This window comes from Rhinoderma darwinii, chromosome 12 (genome assembly GCF_050947455.1).
Source record: "Rhinoderma darwinii isolate aRhiDar2 chromosome 12, aRhiDar2.hap1, whole genome shotgun sequence".
NCBI lineage: Eukaryota > Metazoa > Chordata > Amphibia > Anura > Rhinodermatidae > Rhinoderma > Rhinoderma darwinii.
Genome location: NC_134698.1, coordinates 7,605,366 through 7,632,940, shown reverse-complemented (window position 1 = coordinate 7,632,940; position 27,575 = coordinate 7,605,366). Strand labels below are relative to the sequence as shown.

Here is a 27,575-nt window from a genome sequence, read left to right as displayed (position 1 = left end):
AGATGAAAGGGCCATGCTACCTGGACTTTAGCATTTGATGGAAGTCTTGGTTCATTTCAAAAAATTTTACTAAAAGCTTTTAAGAATTTAGGTTTAGAGACATTGCTTCCTCTTCGTATTGATGAGGGTATTTTTCACATCCTTGTTTCTCATACTATATATAAAAGGATTCAACATCGGTGTTACGGCAGTATAAAGGATAGAAACCACATTGTCTGTTTTAGTCGAGAAATGCGTATATTCTTTTGAGTGTGGTCGTAGGTACATGAACAAAATAGTTCCATAGTAGAGGGAGACAACAGTGAGGTGAGAGGCACATGTGGAGAAGGATTTCTGCTTCCCTTGTAAGGAACTAATTTTCATAATACTGGAGATAATATAGACGTATGAAATTAAAGTCAATGAGAAGGTACACATGCCGATTAGTCCTCCTGTTATATATATAGATAACTCATTAAGGAAGGTATCTCCACAAGACATTCGTATAAAAGCTGGTACCTCACAAAAGTAGTGGTTGATGTTGAGACACTTGCAGTACGGGAGTTGGAATGTGAGGGTCACCTGCACAAATGAATTAATGAAGCCGACACTCCATGATCCCAAGGCTAAATAGAAACACAATGTCTTGTTCATTATCGAGTTGTATTGCAGCGGTCTACAAATAGCAGCAAATCTATCATAGGCCATGAAGGCAAGTATTACACATTCGGTTGCGCCCAAAGCTAAAGAGAAGTACATCTGTGTTACACATCCCAATAAAGAAATATGTCCGTCATTGGTTAAGGTGTTCCTTAAGAGTACGGGAACGATGGACGAAGAGAAGCAGATGTCAATGATGGAGAGGTTGGTCAGAAAAAAGTACATGGGACTGTGTAGAGATGGATTTATCCTCACAACGATGATCAGCAGAAGATTTCCTGATAAAGTTAATAAATACATTATCAAAAATATGATGAAGAAGACAACTTGTATTTGAGGAACAGTAGACAACCCAAGTAAGATGAACCCTTCCGAAGTACTTTCGTTTGACTGTTCCATAACATTCAGGCGGTTCCTGGTATAAATAAAAAAAAAGAAATACACATTGCTTTCTAAATTATATAATGGGAAAAAATTATAGTAAATGAAACAAAAATAATTGAGACCAACAATGAGAATTATGGCCGAATAGAAGGAGCCTAGTCTGCTGCAGGATGACCACCATTCAAGGATCACTTTGGTTACAATGATATGACCATTGGGGGTGGACAGTGCCTTCTGGAAACCCAATATTGATCAGTGATTACTGTAGTGGTAGTTGGTAGAGCCCCCAAAGTAGAAATATTCCTAATTCGATTCTTTGAGATGATAGTTTATAACTCACAAGAAAACTTCTTGCATAGTAATTTTACAAAAATGAAAAATATAAGATTGCTCACATCTTTGGGAAAGCCCTTCGCTTACTTGACCATTGCCCAACCTCCCACATCCAACTGCAAACAGTACTTTAAGTTTATATGTCTTTTATATAATATTTGTCCAGTTATAAGAGCCAGAAAATTAGAGGCAGTTCAGTGGAGATATGTTACCATTGAAGCAATTGTTTTTTCTGCATAACATTCCCCATATGTTAACACATTTACCCCGATACCTTCTCCCGTGATCTCTCTGGTATCTACACAGATAAAGAAACTTCTCTGACCCATTAACAAAATCTTATAATTAAGTCTCCCATTTCAGTTTGAAATACTAGTTTTTGACGGGTCAAACAAAGAACGAGAGGAAAAGTTGATGCTTTGTCCAATCACTATGACTAATATTTTGTACATTTTACTAACTATAAACCATTTTGAAATAAACTAAAAAGTCTCTATGGATGAGATATAAGCTCTGACATCTTGTTTAAAAATGAATGAGAAAAATGCTCTTTTATATGTTTCAATTCATATTTCCTAATTCCCATATGTAACTTTTTGAATTTCCCAACTGAATTATACAATCATTATCTATTTTCTGATGATATAATTTTAATAATAGCCAGTTATTTCTTGTTTATGTAACATAATGGAACAAGAAAGTGTGTTAATGATTTATTTAGAATATTACAAAGGCTGCAGTCAAACGGCCATAACGTGACGCATTTTAGTATCCATATTTCGGCCGCAAAACTTCAGCATCCTACAGTTTGACTGAACCAAACTTAAATCAGCATAGAACCCTATAATGATCTAAGTTCCTTTCAGCTGAACCACAGGAGACTGCGATTGCGGCCATAATATGGACTTTGACATGTGGTGGTTATGGCTTTCTGATAGTGGCCTTTTTTCTTGGACCACAAGCTATGAGTTTCAGGGTTCGATGGACCCCTTTGTCAGGCCTATAACATTATGAGAGCCCTTGGCTCCTTCCTCACCAGAACTTAAGCCTAACCCCCATGCTATTTCTGTAAAGTTTACCCCCCCTTCAATGACAACAAAACTGCAAAAATATATATTTTATTCTTTATATATAAAATATAAGCATATAATATAATTAAAGAATGCACATGTGCCACCCACATCCAGGACACATGTCGCACATGCACCACTAACACATAGAACGCATACATGACGCGTCATTTACACATCGCTCACACAATGGACACAGGCCACACACACATATGACACATGCAGCACGTGCGCCACGCAGACAGCACACATGATGCGTAAGCGCCATGCACACACAGGGCACATGCCACACGCTGACCACTTGCATTACACATCAATCAATCAATCAAACTTACCAGGTCTCTTTTTTCCAATTGGTAAGCCCTGGTAGAATACCTACAAGCTGCAACAAAACCTTGCCCTCGAGTTAGGTTAGCCCTGTCCACTTTCTGATTAAACCATTCCCCTCCAGACATAGTATAAGTCACCAATAGTACAAGTGAAGCACTAACCAATATATCAAAAAATATCTTTATTTAGAAAATATTTAAAAACATATATAGACCATCACATACACTATAAAACAACACATAATACAAATGTGGTAGTGGTATAAGGGAGCGGTAAATGTATCATATTACACATACATGTGATCAGTCAATGTATTATCAAGGTATTGAAAATACTGTACAAAAATATCACAGAGAGTTATCAATATATAGATATGTAATCACTGGATACAGAGTACAAATACCCGTATGCAGAAAGTTTTTTAATTATTAAATGTATCGACACAAACCATGCTAACTTTATATCTGAGTACGAGGTTGCGTTCCACAGCAAACAAAACCATGACACGCAATCAACATATACCTATCAGCTGTTCTCAACCCCCACATGATATAAATGACAGCGCGCTCTATTCAAAATTAACACAGCCAAGTCTAAGGACACAGCGTTGTCCGAAACGCGTAGGCTTACAGAGGATACCCTCCCTCAATTTCTTATACACCCTGGACTTCATATCACTGGACTTCCTTTTAGAATTTAACCATTAAACTTGGAAAATCGTTTTCCATTTTAAACGCCTCAGCGCTGGATCCTACCTTCTTCCCTTGTTTTCTACAAATGAAAAGGTCAGAGAGTTATCCAAGATATAGAGACCAAGATAATATAGGATACCAACCCATGTTTTGCATGTCTGCCCCTTAATGGATCAACCACAGACCACAACAAGACACTCCGACGTACGTTTCGCCGTCAGCTTTTTCAAGCTCTAAAAGTTGCCAACGCTCTGTTGACTCAATAACCGCTGAGTACAAACCTCCTCTGGTATTAACATCCACACAAAAACTGTGCCCTATGAGCTTCATGGCATGGGGGCCGAGCAGCTGCATGCCAGCCTTACATCACCAAGCACAATGCCAAGTGTCGGATGTAGGGGTGTAAAGCCGCCGCCACTGGACTCTGGAGCAAGGGAAACGTGTTCTGTGGAGTGACGCTTCTCTATCTGGCGGTCTGATGGAAGAGCCTGGGTTTGGTGAATGCCAGGAGAACGTTACCTGCCTGACTGCTTTGTGCCAACTGTAAAGTTTGGTGGAGGAGAGATAATGCTATGGGGTTGTTTTTCAGGAATCGGCACGTTAGTTCCATTGAAGGGAAATCTTAATGTTTCAGCATACCAAGACATTTTGGACAATTGTAGCTTCCAACTTTGTGGGAACAGTTTAGGGTTCAGCCCTTTTCTGTTCCTCATGACTGCGCCCAGTGCACAAGGTCCATAAAGACATGGTTGGGGGAGTTTGGAGTGGAAGAACTTGACCAGCCGCACAGAGTCCTGACCTCAACCCCATCTAGCACCTTTGGCATGAACTAGAATGGAGAATGGCAAACCAGGCCCACTCCCCCAACATCAGTCTCTGACCTCACAAATGCTTTTCTAAGTGAATGGGCAAAAACTCCCACAGACGCCCCAAAATCTTGTAGAAAGCCACTAGAAGACTGGAAGCTATTTTGGCTGTAAAAAGGAGACCAACTTCATATTAATGCCTATGGATGGAGAATTGGATAAGCTTCTGTAGGTGTAATGTGTAGGTGTCTCAATACTTTATCCATATAATGTATATACAAATATATAAAGCAATTGCCCTATATTCCCTCCCTAAATCTGGCCCACATGAGGTAATCATAGCCGGGATGGTACATTCCTCACCGTCAGTCTGGTTGAAGAACGATTATTTAAACCACAAATATGGAAGTATTTTACTCAAATGTAAAGCCAATTTCATTCCACCTAAATCATGCTAATAAAATATTGTTTAATGGAAATTTGAAATTATAAAAAAAAAGGAGCAGCCAAATTCAAAAACAAAATTGCTTATTCAAATTGTTTATGGAGCCTTTAAAGTCCTTGTTCCTCATACTATAGATGAACGGGTTCAACATTGGAGTCACTGCTGTGTAGAGAAGAGAAACTATCTTATCCATTGTATGATAGTATGTGGAGTGTGGTCTGATATACATGAACATAATGGTCCCATAGTAGAGGGTTACGACAGTGAGGTGGGAGGCACACGTGGAGAACACCTTATACCTTCCTTTTAAAGAGTGGATTTTGAGGATAGTGGTTACAATATGGACATATGACATCACAGTCAACAAGAAAGAAGACATAACAATGATTGCGGCCATAATATATATACGTATCTCATTAAGTCGAGTGTCTACGCAAGACATTAGGAGGAATGGAGGAATCTCACAGAAGAAATGATTGACATGGATGGATCCACAGAATGGAAGGGTCAAGGTGGGGAGAACAAGTATAAAGGAGTTTGTAAAGCCAACACTCCACGCCATAACAACTAAATAAATACAAAACCTATTATTCATGATGGATTTATAACGCAATGGTCTACAGATGGCCACAAATCTATCGTAAGCCATGACAGCAAGTAAGATGCTCTCTGCGGCTCCCAGGACCATATGGACGTACATCTGGATGGCGCATTCGAGAAAGGAGATACTTTTGTCCATGGACAGGGTGTTCATGAGTATTTTTGGAACTATGGTACACGAGAAGCTAATGTCAATAATCGAGAGGTTACTGAGGAAGAAGTACATGGGAGTGTGTAATTTCGGGGTCATCGTCACTACAATAATCAGCAGAATGTTTCCGGATAATGTAACCGCATGCATCATTAAAAAGGCAAAAAAATAGACAACCCGGAGCTGAGGGACATCGGACAAGCCAAGAAGGATGAAGCGGATTGGAGTAGTTTGGTTTATATGTTCCATGAAAAACAGCTGGTGCCTTAAGGAAGAAAAACACATAAATGCATATGTCATATTGGTCTTATATATTGTAATCTGATATAAATCTGGTATAAATAATGTGGTTATCCAATTGTATAATGTGTTTTTGTGAGAAAGGTCACACGAAGATAGGCCAATCAGAGGTTTCCAGTCTGCTGGGACCTTAACCCCTTTCCCGACATCCACCTTAAATATACGGCGGAGGCCGGGAGGAAAAATATGGAGCGGGCTGACAGGCGCATGTTAGCATGTCACAGCCGACACTTCAGTCCAACAAGTGGAATCGCAGATTACAAAGTTCCCACTTGTTTATCCCCTTAGATGCTATAATAGCGACCACAGTATCTAAACAGTTAGAAAAATAGAGTGCCCATGGTTGTCATGGCAGCCAGGGGCCTAATGCCTGGGATCGAATGAAGGCCCCAGGTCTGCCTTCTTTGTGCTTCTATTAATCCCTGCGAAAGGGCTTAATAGAAGCATAGCACCTTATTATTGTATAGTCGACTCCCTCAATGTCAAGATTTCTTGGATCTGGCTATTGAGTTGTTTTGTTGGTAACAGCCCTCATTTGGTAGTAAGACATCATGTACTTGGTCACAATGAATATTCTCGAAATTCTTGGAGTCAATGTTTCATCCTATATCTAATTTTCAGATATTATTTTCAAGATTGTTCCTGAAAAGATGTTAAAATGTCAAAAAGATTTACTGTCACGTACTTCATCCACTTATGGAAAAAGACCCTGGGATCGCAGCCTTGACAGATCACCCACATTTGCTAAAACCATTGAAATAAATAGAGTTTCTACATTCATAGTGATATGCTTTTCTCTATAATTAGTGTACGGCCCCTTGTAATATTTCCAGACTGGGGTATTAAAGAATTATTATACAGATCCCTGTATTGACCTACATAGTAATTAAGCCATTCCTAAACCATCTTTCTATAGAATGAAATAACCCTACTTATTGTTCACGATACTGCAATCCACCCATTCCCTTAACTACTTTGTTTGCCAGTGTATAAACCTATGTGAGCTTTGCTATATCTTTGTAATATAATGCAGCCCATGTGTAATTTAAGTATTTAGAGTTAAAATTCTGTATTATGAGCATGCTTGTTTTGATGCATCAAATTAAAGTATTTACCTTGACAGCAGCTGCCTGGCATTGGTTGCTATTGATCACCTTACTGTATACTAACCTTCTCAAATCTTTTTCCTTGTCATTTATACCTGGTGTAACATTTCTAATCTATCTCCTGCTTACCCACCCAACTTTTCCAAAATTCCTCTATAACATAATACTATTCTTTGCTGTTTTAATTATCCTACACATCTTAGTATCATGTGCAAATATAAACATTTTTCTATGCCTTTTCTAAGGTCATAAAAAAATTACCAAAAACAAAACAGGGCTCGATACTGACCCTCCTGGCACCTCATTGGTAACTTTCAAAAATTCTGATTTTGTTCCATAGATAACACCCTCGACTTTGATGGCCTATCGTAAGTATAGGTAATCGATAAAAAATGAGCCAGGTAATGACCCATTTACACACATTTTCCCAGCATTCTAATATTATGTACTGATCAAATGTTTTTTTTAAAATTCTGATATATGAGACAACACAAATAGCCTTATAAAGATCTAGTTGAGAACTTACCTTTACAGAAATCAGATTGGTTTTATGTGACTGGCCCTTCAGGTTTGGTTGAGAATAGCAAAAAACATGCTCAAAAATAACCTTCAAATGTATTTGAAATAAAAAATATATTCCTAATTATAAAGACTAATTTGTCCAAGTTTGATTTTGTTTTTTAAATATTTGTGCCTTTCATTTGATACATGCTTTGAACAAAGTTAGATGTCAGTGATAATTTTAACCTAGAGCCACAGTTCTTTCTGGTTTATATGAATCTGGTCCTAGGTCCCTGGAGGAGACAATTATTCTTATCTCTCTCTGGCTTTGCTGATAATTACTCTTTTACTTATTCCAATTTAGTTGAATAGACTGAAATTTTTATTATTCTATTACTGAATATTGAATAATAAGTAAGCTACCTATATTAAGCTCCTCAAAGACAGTACAGTTGTTGATTTTTATATATATACACATTTTTTTTCTGCTTATGTGCATGTTTTTTTCCAGTAGTTTATGGAAGTTTATTAAAGTCCTACTGCTCAATAGAAAGTCTATGAGTCTGTAAACTGCTTAGTTGCCTCCCGAGTGCTTCTGCTGCTTTGTTTTAGCGATCGGTGGGGGTCTCAGTGCTCGGAAACCCCACCGATCAAAACTTCTGACATGTCACTATGACCCGTCAATTTTTTAACAAAAAATGTTTCGTTAGCCCTTAAGCTGCAAGGGAACGCAGGTTGGGTGTTTCCGTCAGCCCCATAAAAAGTGAATGGAACGACATGGTGCAAGCAGTTTGTGTGGTGGAGGGAGCAGTCTGTCAGAGGGGGGAATCAGGAACTGTCTGTGTTAAAGGTGGGCATGGAGAGCAGTCTATGTAACAGAGAGAGCCATGCAGTCTGTGTGATGGGGGCATGAGGAGCAGTCTGTATGACAGAAGGGCATGGGGAGCAGTCTGTGTGAGAGATGAGAGCATAGGGAACAGTTTGTGTGAGAGATGGGGGCATGGGGAGCAGTCTGTGAGAGAGATGGGGGCATGGGGAGCAGTCTGTGAGAGAGATGGGGGCATAGGGAGCAGTCTGTGTAACAGATGGGGGCATAGGGAGAGAGATGGGGCATGGGGAGCAGTCTTTGGGAGAGATAGGGGCATGGAGACCTGTCTCTGAGAGAGATGGGGGCACTGGGAGCAGTCTGCGAGAGAGATGGGGCATGGGGAGAGGTCTGTGAGAGAGATTGGGGCACGGAGACCAGTCTTTGAGAGAGATAGGGCACGGAGACCAGTCTTTGAGAGAGATGGGGGTATGGGGAGCAATCTGTGAGAGAGATGGGGGCATGGAGACCAGTCTGTGAGAGAGATGAGGGCATAGGGAGCAGCCTGTGAGAGAGATGGGGGCATGGGGAGCAGCCTGTGAGAGGGATGAGGGCATAGGGAGAAGTTTGTGAGAGAGATTGGAGCATGGGGAGCAGTCTGTGAGAGAGATCGGGCATAGGGAGCAGTCTTTGAGAGAGATAGGGGCATGGAGACCAGTCTCTGAGAGAGATGGGGGCACTGAGAGCAGTCTGTGAGAGAGATTGGGTCACGGAGACCAGTCTTTAAGAGAGATGGGGGCATGGGGAGCAGTCTGTGAGAGAGATGGGGCATGGGGAGCAGTCTGTGAAGGAGATGGGGGCACTGGGAGCATTCTGTGTAAGAGATGGGGGCATGGGGAGCAGTCTGTGAGAGAGATGGGGCACGGGGAGCATTCTGTGAAAGAGATGGGGGCATGGGGAGCAGTCTGTGAAGGAGATGGGGGCACTGGGAGCAGTCTGAGAGAGATGGGGAATGGGAAGCAGTTTGTGAGAGAGATGGGGGCATGTTGGGGTGGCGTGAGGTGAAAAGATTAAATCAACACAGGGTCCCACTTCTATTCTTTTACTGTAAACCCAACAATGCAATTATTGTATGATTCTCCTACTTTGGGGAGCAGACAAGGAGGAAACTGAGGTTGGGGACGTCGATCCCGCTGGAGTCCCCCTGAGAGAGCTTGTGCCTGATCCCACGTTACCCGCTAGGGTGGAGACGCAACTCTGACAGTCACGGCAGGAGCTACCCGCTACTGTGAGCATATTCAGGGGTAAGAGTCACACTCCCGTCCCCTGACTGCGCTGTGGGTATCTGAATTTCTACTCTAACCTTCCGGCACCACCGCGGGTCATGGCGGCGTTAACCGCTACCTTTCGCGGCCTCACTCTCCCACCCTCAGCCGGCAGCCAATAGGGAACGAACACGCCTAGGAACGCAACCAAGATTTGGGTAGAGGTGCGAGAGTCTGTTATTTGTCCATCAACACGTCCTGGGTTGTTCGTCACCCTGTCCCTATAAGAACTTTCTGCTCCCAATGAAGTCCCTTTTCATCCACTTAAACAGTTTAGCACAAATCTCTGCCCAACATTACAACATATTCTCTTTTCCTTCATCTCAGGGAAACGGGTTTCAACAGGCAAAGAAGAGGAGAGAACGATTCACTATTCCAGATTAATCAGCTTACACAGTCCTCTGAAGTAATTCTCAGCAGTATAATGTTCCGCACAGACACCATTACCAGTGTGGGCACAGGTTACACAGGGCACTTATCTCAGGTGTTGGCCGGCTCCATGGCTCCTCTCCCTGTTCCTGTTCAGCTTTTTCCTATTGGCACCTTCTCTGGGGTGGTATTATCTCTCTCACCAATCCTCTGCTCCAGTGCTAATCCCCGCTCTTCCTGGTTCTGGCTCCTCTCAGCTCCTCCCCTGAGCCTCCTCTCTCCACATGTGTTTTACATGTCACACCCAGTCCTGCACTTCCTGTCAGACAGCTCTATATCTTAAGCCACTGGTTCTGCAGTGACACCTAGTGGCTGCTAATAACATGGCAGGCATATACTAAACACTAAATGAAAGTACCAACCAACATGAAAGATGTACAGGGAAGACAGTTCAATTTAAACAGGGCAGTATCACCCCCCCCCCTCTTACAGGCACTGGGAGCAGTCTGTGAAAGTGATGGGGGCAAGGGGAGCAGTCTGTGGAAGTGATGGGGCACGGTGAGCAGTCTGTGAAAGATATGGGGGCATTGGGAGCAGTCTGCAAGAGAGATGAGGGCATGGGAACCAGTTTGTGAGAGAGATGGGGGCATGGGGAGCAGTCTGTGAGAGAGATGAGGGCATGGGGAGCAGTTTGTGAGAGAGATGGGGGTACGGGGAGCAGTCTGTGAGAAAGATGGGGGCACGGGGAGCCGTCTGTGTAACAGAGGGGGGCATAGGGAGAGAGATGGGGAGAGATGTGTGAGAAGAGGGATGTCTGTCCATTCTAGTCTCAGCCTTCCTACTACAGGGACAACGCTGGAGCCTGAAGGGGTAAGTAACCCACAGGTATGCAACAAGATCAATTTCTCTGCCCTAGACCACCAGGGATACTGGTGTTAACCCTTTCACTACCCTGGGCCACTATGGTTTGAAACATTAATTCCTACTCTGCCCTATACCCCAGGGATGATACCCTTAGGCCGGATTCACACGAGCGTGTGCGTTTTACGCACGCAAAAAACGCGGCGTTTTGCGTGCGCAAAAGGCACTTAGCAGCTCCGTGTGTCATCACCATATGAAACACGGCTGCGTGCTTTTCACGCAGCCGCCATCATTATGACACTCTGTTTTGATGTTTGTAAACAGAAAAGCACGTGGTGCTTTTCTGTTTTCATTCATCCTTTTCACTGCTGTTGCGCGAATCATGCTTGTCCCACGGAAGTGCTTCCGTGTTGTGCGCGTGATTTTCACGCACCCATTGACTTCAATGGGTGCGTAATGCGCGAAATACGCACAAAGAATGGACATGTCGTGAGTTTTACGCAGCGGAGTCACGCTGCGTAAAAATCACGGAACTGTCTGCACGGCCCCATAGACTAATATAGGTCCGTGCGACACGCGTGAAAATCACGCGCGTTGCACGGACGTATATAACGTTCGTCTGAATAAGCCCTTAAACCGTTAACTACCCTAGCTAATCATAGCAAATTATTTAAAGCTATACAGCAAAATTTATTCGCTGCTGTATTTCCCAATATAGAAAGAACAGCACCCAGGTCCCTAACTTTCCCGTTGACTAGCTACAAAGGCTTAAAGGGAACATTGAGCGTGAATCTCCTTTTTTTATGAGATTTGTCCTTCAATGTATAATTGACAGCGGGGCCGGGACAAGAAGGGCTCCTTTGGGGTGAAGAGTACAGTCAATTGACACAGAAGGGACACAACTGTAACACATATATATGAACATTATACATACAGACACAATATGCATGCTCAGCAGGGGACGAAGGGGTGTGGGGTATTTTGAAACCTCTACCTTGGTTGGCAGAAAAAAATAAAATGTCAATGGCTGAAGTCTTGGTGTAGAGGAGAAGGATTTGGGTTCCTAGAGCACTGGGCTGACTTTTCATTGGGGTACAAACTGTATTCTGCAGATGATTTGCACCTAAATGGAAGGGGGTCCGCTGTGCTGGGGGAGAGAATTCTAGCTGGGGTGGCGGAGTATTTAAACTAGGGCTGAGGAGGGAGGTCAATGTAGAAAAAAAAGGGGTAGCCAGGTTAGAGAGGGGTCAGACTATATTGGTGGGGGGAGAAACAGAATGTGGGGAGAGGACTGGACAACAGGATAAGGAGATCCTTTCGTTACAAAACATCAGTGTAAATAAAAAGGACCGATTAATGTCAAATCACATTTCTGATAATAAAAGTGAAAAACTGACAGGCAAGTTAAAGTGTATGTTCACAAATGCCAGAAGTCTAGCAAGCAAAATGGGGGAGCTGGAGGCCTTGATACTGGAAGAAAATATAGATATAGTTGGTGTTGCTGAAACATGGCTGGACTGTAAATCTACAGGGTTTTACACTTTTTCGTAAAGACAGGACAAATAGGAAAGGTGGTGGTGTATGTCTGTATGTGAGAAGTGATATGAAGGCGAGTGTGAAAGAGACAATAGTGGGTGAAGACTGTGAGGAGGTTGAAACCTTGTGGGTGGAACTAGAAAGGGAGGTAAACACTGAAAAAATTACTTTTGGTGTAATCTATAGACCCCCCAATATAACTGAGGAGATGGAAGGTCAGCTATATAAACAGATGGAGCGGGCTGCACAGGCGGGTACTGTAGTGATAATGGGAGATTTTAATTTCCGGGATATTAATTGGTGTCATGGTTCGGCTTCAACTGCAAAGGGGAGACATTTCCTCAACCTGTTGCAGGAAAATTTTATGGGCCAGTTTGTGGAAGACCCGACTAGAGGTGAAGCTCTGTTGGATCTGGTCATTTCTAATAATGCAGATCTTGTTGGGAATGTCAATGTTCGTGAAAACCTCGGTAACAGTGATCATAATATAGTTACATTTTACCTATACTGTAAAAAACAAACGCAGGCTGGGAGGGCAAAAACATTTAATTTTAAGAAAGCCAATTTCCCCAGGATGAGGGCTGCAATTCAGGATATGGACTGGGAAGAACTAATGTCAAATAATGGAACAAATGATAAATGGGAGATTTTCAAATCTACTTTGAGTTATTATAGTGCAAAATTTATTCCTACAGGTAATAAGTATAAACGACTCAAATTAAACCCCACATGGCTTACACCTTCTGTGAAAGGGGCAATACATGACAAAAAAAAGGCATTTAAAAAATACAAATCTGAGGGTACAGCTGTAGCCTTTGTAAAATATAAAGAGCTTAATAAAATCTGTAAAAATGTAATAAAATTAGCAAAAATACAAAATGAAAGGCAGGTGGCCAAGGATAGTAAAACAAATCCTAAAAAATTCTTCAAGCATATAAATGCAAAAAAGCCAAGGTCTGAACATGTAGGACCCCTAGATAATGGTAATGGGGAGTTGATCACAGGGGATCAAGAGAAGGCAGAATTACTAAATGGGTTCTTTAGCTCTGTATATACAACAGAAGAAAGAGCAGCTGATGTAGCCGGTGCCAGTGCTGTTAATATATCGGCTGATATACTGAATTGGATGAATGTAGAGATGGTCCAAGCTAAATTAAATAAAATAAATGTGCACAAGGCTCCGGGACCAGATGGGTTACACCCTAGAATTCTTAAAGAGCTTAGTTCAGTTATTTCTGTCCCCCTTTTCATAATATTCAGAGAATCTCTAGTGACTGGTATAGTGCCAAGGGACTGGCGCAGGGCAAATGTGGTGCCTATTTTCAAAAAGGGCTCTAGGTCTTCCCCGGGTAATTATAGACCAGTAAGCTTAACATCCATCGTGGGGAAAATGTTTGAGGGGCTATTGAGGGACTATATACAGGATTATGTGACAATAAATAGCATTATAAGTGACAGCCAGCACGGTTTTACTAAGAACAGAAGTTGTCAAACTAACCTAATCTGTTTTTATGAAGAGGTAAGCAGAAGTCTAGACAGAGGGGCCGCTGTGGATTTAGTGTTTTTGGACTTTGCAAAGGCATTTGACACTGTCCCCCATAGACGCCTAATGGGTAAATTACGGACTATAGGTTTAGAAAATATAGTTTGTAATTGGATTGAGAATTGGCTCAAGGACCGTATCCAGAGAGTTGTGGTCAATGATTCCTTCTCTGAATGGTCACCGGTTATAAGTGGTGACCCCAGGGTTCAGTGCTGGGACCACTATTATTCAACTTATTTATTAATGATATAGAGGAAGGGATTAATAGCACTATTTCTATTTTTGCAGATGACACCAAGCTATGTAATATAGTTCAGACTATGGAAGATGTTTGTGAATTGCAGGCAGATTTAAACAAAGTAAGTGTTTGGGCGTCCACTTGGCAAATGAAGTTTAATGTAGATAAATGTAAAGTTATGCATCTGGGTACCAACAACCTGCATGCATCATATGTCCTAGGGGGAGCTACACTGGCGGATTCACTTGTTGAGAAGGATCTGGGTGTTCTTGTAAATCATAAACTCAATAACAGCATGCAGTGTCAATCAGCTGCTTCAAAGGCCAGCAAGATATTGTCGTGTATTAAAAGAGGCATGGACTCGCGGGACAGAGATGTAATATTGCCACTTTACAAAGCATTAGTGAGGCCCCATCTAGAATATGCAGTTCAGTTCTGGGCTCCAGTTCATAGAAAGGATGCCCTGGAGTTGGAAAAAATACAAAGAAGAGCAACGAAGCTAATAAGGGGCATGGAGAATTTAAGTTATGAGGAAAGATTGAAAGAATTAAACCTATTTAGCCTTGAAAAAAGACGACTAAGGGGGGACATGATTAACTTATATAAATATATTAATGGCACATACAAAAAATATGGTGATATCCTGTTCCTTGTAAAACCCCCTCAAAAAACAAGGGGGCACTCCCTCCGTCTGGAGAAAAAAAGGTTCAAGCTGCAGAGGCGACAAGGCTTCTTTACAGTAAGAACGGTGAATTTATGGAATAGCCTACCGCAGGAGCTGGTCACAGCAGGGACAGTAGATGGCTTTAAAAAAGGGTTAGATAATTTCCTAGAACAAAAAAATATTAGCTCCTATGTGTAGAAATTTTTCCTTCCCTTTTCCCTTCCCTTGGTTGGACTTGATGGACATGTGTCTTTTTTCAGCCGTACTAACTATGTAACTATGTAACTATGTAACTACTGTGCAAAGTTTAATTTTTCTCCTTCAATAAAACAACACATTTAACGATATCATATAATCCCAATAATGCTAATAATATTCTTTATAATAAACTTCATATAGCACCAACATTCTGCAGCCCGTTTTTTTTTTAACTTGTAGTAACGCACTTCACTATTAACGCTACCAACTTCTGAAATGTGATAGTGACATGTCAGAAGTTTTGATTGGTGGGGGTCCGAGCACTGAGACTTTCTAAAGAGCCCGCACAACAAGTGCTCGGCTTTCCGAGAAAAGCCGATCAGAAACTAAGCGACTTAGCGGTCACCCGACCACTTCTGCCACTTTGTTTTAGCGATCGGTGGGGGTCTCCGTGCTCGGATCCCCACCAATCAAAACTTCTGACATGTGACTATGTAAAAAATGTTTACATTTTAGTTACCCTTTAGACCTTATTCCTGGTACAGAGCTACAAATCCTCTACATAAACATATAGTTAAATAATAAATTTACAACTGTCGGCAGCTAACCATAAGGGGAGCTCAGTTTATTGCTTAAAGATTTATAACTGCGTTTAATGGAAGACGTTTTCAGTAAGCTGCTAAGCTCCCCCTAGTGGTAGCGGCAATAAGACAGACTTTTATCGTTTAACTCAATGACTGTGTAGAGAATTGGGAACTCTATATCAGAAAAATGTAACTCCAACCACGATAAAGGTATATTATCAAATGAATAAGCATATAATGTTAGACCTAAAAATAACATGGAGTTAAAAGATTAAAATGAATTTTAAATTTCTTCCATTTAGACAATTTTATTCTCTATGGCACATTTTCTCTTTCAATACATATTAGGTGGGTGGACTAAGCTTGCTCTTATGTAAGAGATTTCCCCAACCTGCTGCTTCCCCTCCCCCTCTCACTCTCATGCTGTTTAATCGAAACATTGGGGAAATTGTATTATTTTTTCTATGCCAGAAAGTCGCAAATGAGTCGGCCAGGAATGCGCCTAATTTATTAAGAAGCGTGCACCTCTTAATAAATTAGGCACATCTTACTCAAACACTCTTTAGATTAAAGGGTAACTAAACGTTCAACAAACCTCTGACATGTCATAGTGAAGGGTCCCAGTCCGAGGATTGAGACCCCCACCAATCACTAAAACGAAGCGGCAGAAGCACCCATATGAGCGCTAAGTTGCTAAATTTCTGTTCGGCTTTTTTCCGGAAAGCCGATGAAGTGGTGTACGGGCTCATAGACTTTCTATTGAGTCCGTACACCGCTATATTGATTTTAGTGCTTCGTTTTAGCGATTGTGGGGGTCCCAGTGTTCAGACCCCCACCAATCAAAACTTCTGACATGTCACTATGACATGTCAGAAGTTTATTGAACGTTTAGTTACCCTTTAAGACTGGCATGTGAAACGTCAGTCTCAATAAATTCCCCTTTTTGAGTAAGAAGCTGCAGCTGCATCCCCCTCCTCCATCCAAATATCCATCTAGTGTAAAACAGTCATTACTAAACTATTTTACACTAGATGGATATTTTGAGGACTGAGGAGTTTCTAAACATTTACAGAGAGTCTGAAGGTCAGGTACGGAATACCACAGGCTGCTGGAAGGTGCAAAAGATTATACTTTCCCATACAATATATACTAGAAAGTTTCAAGTACTACTGATTTTAAGTTATAATAATAGGTACACTTTAAGTTCACTCAGCCACCATTTGGTTCCACTTGAGGCATGATACAAGACTATATGAAAGACTTCAACTTATTGATCTCGAAAGCTGCATTTAGATTTGACCATCAAGACAAAAAAGGTTTTGTAAATTGACCTGTTTATTGAGATTGTTTATGGAACCTTTAAAGTCTTTGTTCCTCATACTGTAGATGAACGGGTTCAACATTGGAGTCACTGTAGTGTAGAGGAGAGAAACAATCTTATCTGTGTCTTGATAGTATGTAGAATGGGGTCGCAAATATATGAACATGATGGTCCCGTAGTAGAGCGTGACGACAGTGAGGTGGGAGGCACATGTGGAGAACACTTTATAACTTCCGGTCATTGAATGAATTTTCAATATAGTGGTTATGATATGGACATAGGAAATTAGAATAAAAAGGAAAAAACACATCACAATGGTCCCTGCTGAGATGTATAATAATGCCTCATTGAGACGAGTATCTGTGCAGGATATTTGGAGAAGAGGAGGTATCTCGCAGAAGAAGTGGTTGACATGGTTAGATCCGCAGAAGGGAAGGTTTAAGGTGGGGACGACAAGTATTAAAGAGTTCATGAAACCAACAGTCCATCCCATGGCAACTAGACAAACGCAAAACTTACAATTCATGATGGTCTTATAATGCAATGGTCTACAAATGGCTACAAATCTATCGTAAGCCATGACAGCAAGTAACATGCTCTCTGTTGCTCCTAGGACCAAATGGATGTACATCTGGATGGCACATTCAATAAAGGAGATACTTTTATCCACGGACAGGGTATTCACCAGTATTTTTGGGACTATTGTGCATGAGAAGCTAATGTCAATAACAGAGAGGTTACTGAGGAAAAAATACATGGGAGTATGTAATGTCGGGGTCATCGTTACCACAATGATAAGTAGAATGTTTCCTAATACTGTGACCATAAACATCAATAAAAATGCAAAGAAACAGATAAACTGTAGGTGAGGGACATTTGACAATCCAAGAAGGATAAAGCGGACTGGAGCTGTTTGATTTGAATGTTCCATAAAATTATACGGTGCCTGGTAAAAGAATATAATGGAAAGTTAAATAAATTGCGTAATATTTCTTGACTGGTGGTATATATGCCTTCAACTGCTTTAGACGGTAAAACATTGGGAAATTCCATATGACCTACTGTAGAAAGTTAAAACATTTACAAAATGACTCAGTGTCTTTCATGGGAGATTGTTGTGAGCATGCTTTGTGACGTGCTGTAGACACTTCGCAGGGGAGGGGAGGAGGAAGAGCTAATGTAGAGGAAATGAGGTTTCTATATCAATACAAAACTGTATTTCAACAACAGGTCATTGTCTAATCATAAATACAGTTTAAGAAAATGCTTAAAAAATAGCCGGTCGGGAGTACTTGAGGACTAGAATAATGTCCTACATACACTATATGGACAAAAGCATTGGGAGATGTAAACATTACACCTACAGGAGCTTTTATGACATCCCATTCTAAATCTTTTAATAGGGAGTTCCACTCTGATGGGGGCTTTCTACAAGATTTTGGAGAGTGTCTGTGGGAATTTTTGCCCATTCATCCAGAAGGGCATTTGTGAGGCAGACACTGATGTTGGGGGAGGGGGAATGGCTCATAATCATCGTTCTTGTTCATTCCAAAGGTGTTGAATGGGGTTAAGGTCAGGGCTCTGTGAGGGATAGTTAAGTTTATCCACCCCAAACTTCCCCAATCATGTCTTTATGGACCTTGTACACTGGGGCGCAGTCGTGCTGGAACAGAAAAGAGCCAAACCCCAAACGGTTCTCACAAAGTTGGAAGCGACAATTGTCCAAAATGTTTTATATGTTGAAGCATTAAGATTTCCAGTCACTGGAACTAACCATATCATTATCCCTCCTCCACCAAACTTTACAGTTGGCACAATGCAGTCGGGAAGGTAACGTTCTCCGGGCATTCACCAAACCCAGACCCGTCCATCAGACCGCCAGATAGAGAAGCGTCACTCCACAGAAAACGATGCTCCTGAGTCCAGTGGTGGCGTGGTTTACACCACTCCATCCGATGCTTGGCATTGTGCTTGGTTATGTACGTATGGCATGCAGCTGCTCAAACCCATGCAATGAAGGTCTCGGCGCACCGTTTTTGTGTGGTAGTTAATGCCAGCGGTGATTAGGAACTTTGCATTCATTGATTTAGCAGAGCATTGGCAACTTTTATGCCCCTCAGCAATCTGCGACCCCACTCTAACTTTACGTGGTCTGCAGTTCGTGGCTGAGTTGCTGCGGTTCCTTGCACTTTACAATAATATCACTCACAATGGATGGTGGAATATCTAGGAGGGGAGAAATTTCACAGACTAAGGTGTTGCAACGGTGGCGTCCTATTATAGGACCACACTGGAATTCGGTGATCTCGTTACAATGACCATTCTATCACTAATGTCTGTAAAGATGACTGCATGGTGAGTGCCGGATGTTATACACCTGGGGGAATGGGACTGAATGAAAATCCAGAATTCAATAATGAAGAAGTGTCAAAATACTTTTCTCCATATATATTTACAGAGAAATCAAATAAATAAAAAAAACACACAAATTGATATAAAAAATTCTATTATAATAATAATAGTAGTACTAACAGAAAGTGATTAAATGGTAGATTATTTATATGGGATATTTTACCAATTGTTTGAAAATATGAAATAAAGTATATATAAAATAAATATATATATACTGTATATATATATATATATATATATATACATATATATATATATATATATAATTATAAAATATAATTGTTTTACTAAGATATAATTACAGGTATATCCTTTAAAGTATAAAGTATAAAATACACATAAAATACTAAAATATAACTGCTTGCTAGAATCTAATTATGGAAAAATCTAAAATATATATCAAAAATATAAATGCAACTTTTATTAAACTAGAATTTACCAAAAATCTAATTGAACATATTAGTTATTAATACCTTTCATTACATCTATTCTTCATAGCACTGGTCTGTGTCTGAATATTTATAAAACCTGAACAATGGTGACAATTCATGTATTATATAAATAGGATCTCGGTCCCCGGGGCAGATGAGTTTTCCTGTGTAATTACTTCAATTAATTGATCTAATAGCTAAGAGGAGAATTACTGATTCCCAATGACTCCAGGGTGTTGTTATTTTTTTAAGTGCAATATGAGCTTCTAACACCTGAATTTTTGATAAGTTAAAAATTATTCAAATTTCACAATCCTTTCAATTGCGTCGCTGTTTTCTTATCTGCTCAATTCATTGCTCTTTCTTCTTAAAAATGAGTTTCAGAACTGTTCCACACCTAAAGAATGTCACCTGGCCCTTTGTACAGTTCTTGGAATAAATAAATTATGTGCCAGTTCCTTGTATTAACCACACATATATTTATACATGTTAATAAGTTTGCCTTTAAGGAATTTTTATAACGGCAATATTACATTTAGATCTTTTTGAAGACCCTAAAATCGTATTTGCTTTTGCAACTGCTGCTTGACATTGAGTAAAGCTCCATGCTTAACCCCTTCCAGCTCCTGGACGAACTATTAGGTCATGGTAACTGTATCGTTCGCGCTCCATGACCTAATAGTACGTCACGTGAGTAACGGCCATTTCGGCCCTTTTCCCGACACATACAGGAGCTGTGACAGCTGCTGTCTCGTACAGCAGTTGCGGCAGCTCCTATAGCGGGGACTGATCTCTGTGTCCCCATTGATTAACCCCTTAAAAGCTGCGTTCAATAGCGATCGCAGCCTTTTAGGGGTTAAACAACCATCGACAGCCCGCTACATGATAGCGGGCAGCGATGGTTGCTATGGCAACCGGATGTCTAACAATGGCGTCCGGCTATGCCATCTACGGAAGCCTAGTGGGTCCTGACAAAGTCAGGACCCAATCTGCTTGCTGAAAGCGAGTAGCTGACAGCTCCAATACACGGCACTACGCATGTAGTGCAGTATTTCAGAATAGCGTTCAGGGCCTCCTGCCCTCAAGTCCCCTAGTGGGACAAAGTAAAAAAGTAAAAAACAGTTGTGTAAAAATAACAAAATAAAAGTTTTAAAAGTAATAAAAGTAAAAATCCCCCTTTTTCCCTTATCAGTCCTTTATTATTAATAAAAATAAATAAATAAACAAATAAACTAGACATAATTGGTATCGCCGCGTCGTAACGGCCTGAACTACAAAATTATGTTGTTATTTATCCCGCGCAGTGAACGCCATAAAAGAAAACAACAATAAACCGTACCAGAATCCCAATTGTTTGGTCACTTCACCATCCAAAAAATGGAATAAAAAGAGATCAAAAAGTTGCATGTACCTAAAAAATGGTACTGATCGAAACTACAGTTCGTTACGCAAAAAACAAGTCCTCGCACGACTTTGTTGATGGAAAAATAAAAAAGTTCTGCCTCTTAGAATAAGGTAACACCAAAAGTGAATGATTTTTTACAAAGCGTATTTTATTGTGCAAACGCCATAAGACATAAAAAAAAACCCCTATAAACATCTGGTATCGCCGTAGTCGTATCGCCCCGCAGAATAAAGTGAATGTATCATTTATAGCGCACGGTGAACGATGTAAAAAAAATAGAATAAAAAACAATAGTAGAATTGCTGTTTTTTAGTCACCACGCCACTTAAAAATAGAATAAAAATGTATCAAATAGTCGCATGCACCCCATGAAAACTACAATGAAGTCCTCAAGGGGTCTAGTTTCAAAAATACCCCTATTAGACCGTTTCAGTGCCCGGTTTTCCCAAGCATTCTCCCCGAGACGTGTATTTCTATTGATGAGTCCTTGGTACATTTTAAAGGGAGGCTTTAATTCCGCAAGTACCTGCCGAGTAAGAGGGCAAGGTATGGCGTGAAGATGTATATAAGCTGTGCGAGAGTGCATCAGGGTATACCTCCAAATTTAGGATATATGAAGGGAAGGACACCAGTATTCAGCCCCCAGAATGCCCCCCCCTTACTGGGAGTTAATGCAAAAATTGTGTGGGATTTGGTGCACCCACTGCTGGACCAGGGTTACCACCTCTACCTGGATAATTTTTATACCAGCGTCCCACTCCAAGTGTCTCGCTCCCAGAAGTCCTGCGGCATGCGGCACTGCTAGAAGAAATCTGAGAGACTTCCCTAAGACTCTGCTTGGGCAAACAAGAAGGGGTGAGAGCAGGGCACAATCCAGCAGCAACATATTGTGTGTCAAGTACAAGGACAAGAGAGATGTCACACCAGTGCCCATGTACCTGTACGAGGTACCAGTACAGAGACCCCCAAACCAGACTGCATCCTGGACTACAATAGGTACATGGGAAGGGTGGACTTGTCAGATCAAGCCCTGAAGCTTTTAGACAATACCTGTGGGGTCAAAATGCTCACTACACCTCTAGATGAATGTCTTAAGGAGTGTAGATTTTAAAATGGGGTCGCTACTTGGTGGTTTCCATTGCTTGGATACCTCTGGTTTTCCGCAAATGCAACATGGCACCCGAAAACCAATCCAGCAAAATCTGGACTCCAACAAACACATAGCGCTCCTTTCCGTCTGAGCCCTCCCATGGGCCCAAACGACAGTTTATCACCACAAATGGGGTATTTCCGCACTCAGGACAAATTGGGCAACAAAATTCACAGCCCAATTCAAATAAGTTCTGTGAGAAAAACTGTGCGGTCTAAATGGTCAGAACACCCATTAATTTCTTGAGGGGTGTAGTTTCCTACTGTTTTGGCACCTCAACACCTCTTCAAACCTGGCATGCTGCCTAAAATATATTCTAATAAAAAAGAGGACTCAAAATGCACTAGGTGCTTCTTTGCTTCTGGGGCTTGTGTTTTAGTCCACGAGCGCACTCGAGCCACATGTGGGACATTTCTAAAAACGGCAGAATCTGGACAATACATATTTAGTAGTGTTTCTCTGGTAAAATCTTCTCTGTTACAGAAAAAAAAAAAAATAAATTTAAATTCAGCAAGAAAAATGAAATGTGCAAATTTCACCTCGACTTTGCTTTAATTCCTGTGAAATGCCTAAAGGGTTAAAAAAAACTTTCTAAATGCTGTTTTGAATACTTTGAGGGGTCTAGTTTTTAAAATGGGGTGTTTTATGTGGCGTTCTAATACATAGGCCCCTCAAAGCCACTTCAGAACTGAACAGGTACCTTAAAAAAAAGGCTTTTGAAATTTTCTTAAAAATATGAGAAATTGCTGTTTTATGTTCTAAGCCTTGTAACGTCCAAGAAAAATAAAAGAATGTTCAAAAAACGATGCCAATCTAAAGTAGACATATGGGAAATGTGAACTAGTAACTATTTTGGGTGGTATAACCATCTGTATTACAAGCAGATGCATTAAAATTCAGAAAAATTCTATTTTTTCTAAATTTTCTCAAAACTTTTGCAATTTTTTACAAATAAACACTGAATATATCGACTAAATTTTACCACTAACATAAAGCCCAATGTGTCATGAGAAAACTGAGCCTTAAGGCCAAAACTAGGCTGCGTCCTTAAGGGGTTAAAGAGGCTCTGTCACCAGTTTATAACGTCCCTATCTCCCACCTAATCTAATAGCTGCTTTGATGTAGATAACTACTGTTTGTATGCTTTTAAAAACTTTTATTATTGACCAAGATATGAAAATTTTTTGATTTATGCAAATTTTTTCTAAATGCCCAACTGGGGTTTTTTCTCTATTCACCAAGTCGGCGTTGTATAGAAAAGTGCATGACGCTGACCAATCTCTTCATTCCAGCCCAGCTTGATTCACAGAACAGCGTGTTCTTGCAAGATGTGATGTCACTTCCTCCCGCAGGTCCTTTACTGGAGCGATGGAAGACTGAACAGACATCGCCTCCAGCCGCTGCAGATTTGGGTAAACGTCATGACACGGCTGGAGGCGATGTCTGTTCAGTCTACCGTCGCTCCGTTGAAGGACCTGCGGAAGGAAGTGACATCACATTGTGATCTCGCGAGATCATGCTGTGCTGCGAATCAAGCTGGGATGGAATGGAGAGAAGTGTTTGACGCTGATTGGTCAGCGTCATACACTTTTCTATACAACGCCCACTTGGTGAATAGAAAAAAAAATGGCCAGTTGGGCATTTAGAAAAAATTTGCATAAATCAAAAAATGTTCATAACTTGGTCAATAATAAACGTTTTAAAAAAAAAAAAAGTAGTTATCTACATCAAAGCGCCTATTAGATTATGTAGGAGATAGGGAAATTATAAACTGGTGACCGAGCCGCTTTAATTGTAACCAGAATACCCAAAACCTTCCCGTATTTTGTTATGCCCAGTTTTTTCCATTAAATTTATATTCAGATGATTTGTTTTTGTGTCGCCATATTTTAAGAGCCATTCCTTTTTTACTCTTCCGCCGATGCAGCTGCATGAGGGTTTTTCTTTGTGTGGGACGACTTGTAGTTTTTATTGGTGGCATTTTGGAGCACATGCGACTTTTAGCTGTAGATGTTATGCGAGGGAAAAGTTTAGTTATAGTTTTTCTGTGGGGGAGGGTATAATGTCATCCACTTCCACCATTTTGCTACGTTTTGTGCTCCGCAGACCACAAAAGCCAAAATTCGGACCAAATTCGATTTGCAGAGAAACTATGTGCTAATCTCTAGTTATAGGCCCAAAGCCTGAGGCTGCAGTACTGAGAATTTCTGATGACAACACTTCCCGATTCCTGTCATAACTGCCCGAATTCAAGCCATTCAGAGTTTAAATATTGAAATGGTTGATGGTTGGTATCCTACAAAAGGTCCCCATGACAACACTGTACCTGACATGTTATCATCAGAATCTCTCAGTAGTGCAGCCTCAGGCTTTAGGCCTGCAACTTCAAGTGCCCATATCTCAGCAGAGAAGTAAGATATTAAGAAATTACTTTCACATTTAAAATGCACACTAAATTGACCTTTTTTTCTTGGCAGGTCCTCTTGTGATAAAAAATTATTACAAAAAAAATTGAATTAATGTATATAACCAAAAATATATTGAAACCCAAATTAACCCAAATTACTACATAGATGACTGTCTTTAATTAAAGTTTTGCCTGCCAAACAACTCAAAGTACCATTGGAGATCTCAATGATTTTATATCCTATTGATCTACCCTTCCCCCATCCACTATTCTAATGGCAAAAATTAAGTCATAAAATAAATCCTACGAGAGTATTGCAGACACATAACACATTTTCTCATATGGCCAATACAGCCCAGACAATATTATTATACTTTAAAATTTTTAACTTGACCTAATGTCTCAAAAAAACAGAAATCAGTGGTAAACTTTCGAAGACATTGTTCTCTTTATGGCTTTTTTGACATCCTTATTCCTGATACTGTAGATGATGGGATTCAACATTGGAGTCACAACTGTATAAAGAATAGTTACAACCCTGTCTTGTTCCGGAGAATATGCATAACGTGGACGGAGATGCATGAACATTATGGCACCATAGTAGAGAGAAACCACAGTAAGATGAGAGGCGCATGTGGAGAAGGCCTTTTGACGTTCTTTGGTGGATCGAATCTTTAGGATAGTCAAGGTGATACAGAGATAAGACATGAGTATTAAGAGGAAGGAACCAAGGACTATCAACCCAACCGAAATGTACTTTGCTAACTCGTTGAACCAAGTATCTATACAAGAGAGATGGAAGAGGGGGGGCATTTCACAGAAGAAATGGCTGATATGGTTGGACTTACAGAAAGGAAGTTGAAAGGTTAACAATGTGAGAAAGAGTGAGTTTACGAAGCTCACAATCCAACATCCACCAACGAGATAAAAACAGAACTTTTTGCCCATAATATTGTTATATTGTAATGGTTTACAAATAGCCGTGTATCTATCATAGGCCATGATGGTCAATAATAAACATTCTGAGCCCCCCAGAGCGAGATGGAAGTATAACTGAGCTGCACATCCGAAGAAGGAAATACTTTTATCTCCAGACAAGGTATTTAAGAGAATCTTGGGGACAACGGTTGTGGAAAAGCAAATATCAATGAGAGCCAAGTTGGTGAGGAAGAAGTACATGGGGGTCTGGAGTCGAGTGTTAAATTGAACCACAAGGATCAATATAAAGTTCCCTGAGAATGTGAACAAGTACATCAAAAAGAAGAGCAAAGACAAGAAAACTTGAAGAGCAGGGACTGAAGAGAGTCCGAGAAGAAAGAATTTTTTCACAAAAGTTTGGGTTGAATTTTCCATCCAAAATCAATATTCAAAATTTCTGCAAATCTTAATTGTTCTTCGTTATGAAACGTTTGTCTCTAGATGTTTTATGTATATTTCAAAATTACCAAATCCTGCTTGTTCTTAGGCAGTATTTCTTGTATAGTCAGCTGCTCCATGCTTGAGAGGCAACATCTTTGTAGATCTCATGCACAAAAAAGTAAAATATATGCAAATGACTACATGTTTTGTTATATTGCTACCTAATAAGACACATTTCTTCTGGTCCTAGACAAGAGAAAGCAGAACAGAGCAAGAAGAAGGTCCACTGTCTTTCTTGGTCCCGGTGGTCACTTGACTGGTCATATTACCCATGGTCTATACTATCATGGGAACCTAGGGCGCCCCAACCACCCACGCTTCCCATATTTCTCTCATATCTATCTGGGATACTGGTGACAGGACCAGCACTAAGAGTGACTCGAAAATAAAACTATTGGTCACAGTTGGATTAATGTAATGTCTACATATAACCCCCAAAAAGTTTTTGAAAAAAATAATGATAATAATAAAAAAAAATTGAAGGGTTATAAATGTGAACAAGTTAAATTTTTGTACATCATGGTCCTAATAAAACGTAAAAAAGGAGAGTTACAAAAATAAAAGTCCTTTTTTCCCCCAAAAATTTATCTTCATGCGGATAGTCTAAATAATTTTTACACATATCTAACCGTTGAACCAGAACATATTAAAATGAATCACTTTGGCCTAGCAATAAAGTTAAAAAAGACCCCGGGCCTTAAAAGGGCTAAAATAAGCACCTTTAAGAGATTTAGATCAATAGGAATGATGTATTAAAATGACGAACCAACCTTTAAAGTTAGAAATAGTCTTCTCCAATTACCTGTATGTCCATTTTTCCTTGTAGAATAATGAAATACATTCTTGCATCTTGTACTTGGCCCATCATATAAACCTAGAAGGTGAATGCAGTAAAACAGATGAGCTGAGAAAAACTTGGGTTTAAATATTTTTCCAGAGACTGTTTATTCCCAATAGGGCGGCTCATTTCATGCACTGACAAGTTCACTAAGAACTGTGCATTGGGAAAATGAGATTCCCAGATCAATTATCAGTTCCAGTCTTCCGAGAGGCATTAGGTCAAAATCCAAAAATGTTACTTTTTGAAAGAAGTAACATAACTTACAGTAAATATGGACATTATTTATTTCTGTTGCTAATATAGTGACAATATAGTCTGCAGCGCTATACCATGATTGGCACCACTCGCTATCACCAGTAGGGCTCACAATCTACATTTCCTATGTTATATCAGAATTTTTTAATTCCTGTGAAACGCCTAAAGGGTTAATAAACTTTCTGAATGCTGTTTTGAATACTTTGAGGGGTGCAGTTTTTAAAATGGGGTGATTTATGGGGTCTATCTAGTACATAAGGCCCTCAAAGCCACTTTAGAACTGAACTGGTCCTTGACAAAATAGCCTTTTGAAATTTTCTGGAAAATGTGAGAAATTGCTGCTAAAGTTCTAAGCCTCGTAACGTCCTAGAAAACTAAAAGGATGTTCAAAAAATAATGCAAATATAAAGTAGACATATGGGGGATGTTAATTAGCAACACTTTTGTGTGGTAT

At 40.3% G+C, this 27,575-nt stretch overlaps 5 protein-coding genes across 7 annotated transcripts in view; all 5 read right to left on the bottom strand.

Moving 5' to 3' along the window:
* The window catches only part of LOC142665089 (olfactory receptor 5AR1-like), a 64,550-nt gene that overhangs the window by 22,925 nt on the left and 14,050 nt on the right, over positions 1-27,575 (bottom strand). Inside the window, exon 1 of one of the 3 annotated variants that reach the window (XM_075844633.1) lies at positions 26,828-26,900. The exons of 1 other annotated variant lie outside the window; for it this stretch is intronic. The gene's annotated coding sequence lies outside the window, so the exon portion shown is untranslated. Of the gene's footprint in view, positions 1-26,795; positions 26,901-27,575 lie in introns of those variants that run through there. One more of the 3 variants, XM_075844634.1, reaches the window with a different exon arrangement.
* Positions 94-26,900, bottom strand: LOC142665050 (olfactory receptor 2G6-like). The gene is made up of 2 exons (XM_075844590.1): positions 26,828-26,900; positions 94-1,054 (listed from the first exon to the last, which is right to left on the bottom strand). The coding sequence occupies exons 1-2, from the start codon at positions 26,872-26,874 to the stop codon at positions 94-96; spliced, it is 1,008 nt and encodes a 335-aa protein (XP_075700705.1). The 5' UTR covers positions 26,875-26,900.
* On the bottom strand, positions 4,331-5,711 carry LOC142664993 (olfactory receptor 5V1-like). Its single transcript, XM_075844520.1, has 2 exons — positions 4,780-5,711; positions 4,331-4,424 (listed from the first exon to the last, which is right to left on the bottom strand). The coding sequence occupies exons 1-2, from the start codon at positions 5,697-5,699 to the stop codon at positions 4,331-4,333; spliced, it is 1,014 nt and encodes a 337-aa protein (XP_075700635.1). The 5' UTR covers positions 5,700-5,711.
* Positions 16,770-17,732, bottom strand: LOC142664992 (olfactory receptor 5AR1-like). Its single transcript, XM_075844519.1, has one exon. It carries the CDS (start codon positions 17,730-17,732, stop codon positions 16,770-16,772), a length of 963 nt encoding a protein of 320 aa, XP_075700634.1.
* On the bottom strand, positions 25,024-25,959 carry LOC142664290 (olfactory receptor 5V1-like). The gene has a single exon (XM_075843317.1). The coding sequence runs from the start codon at positions 25,957-25,959 to the stop codon at positions 25,024-25,026; it is 936 nt and encodes a 311-aa protein (XP_075699432.1).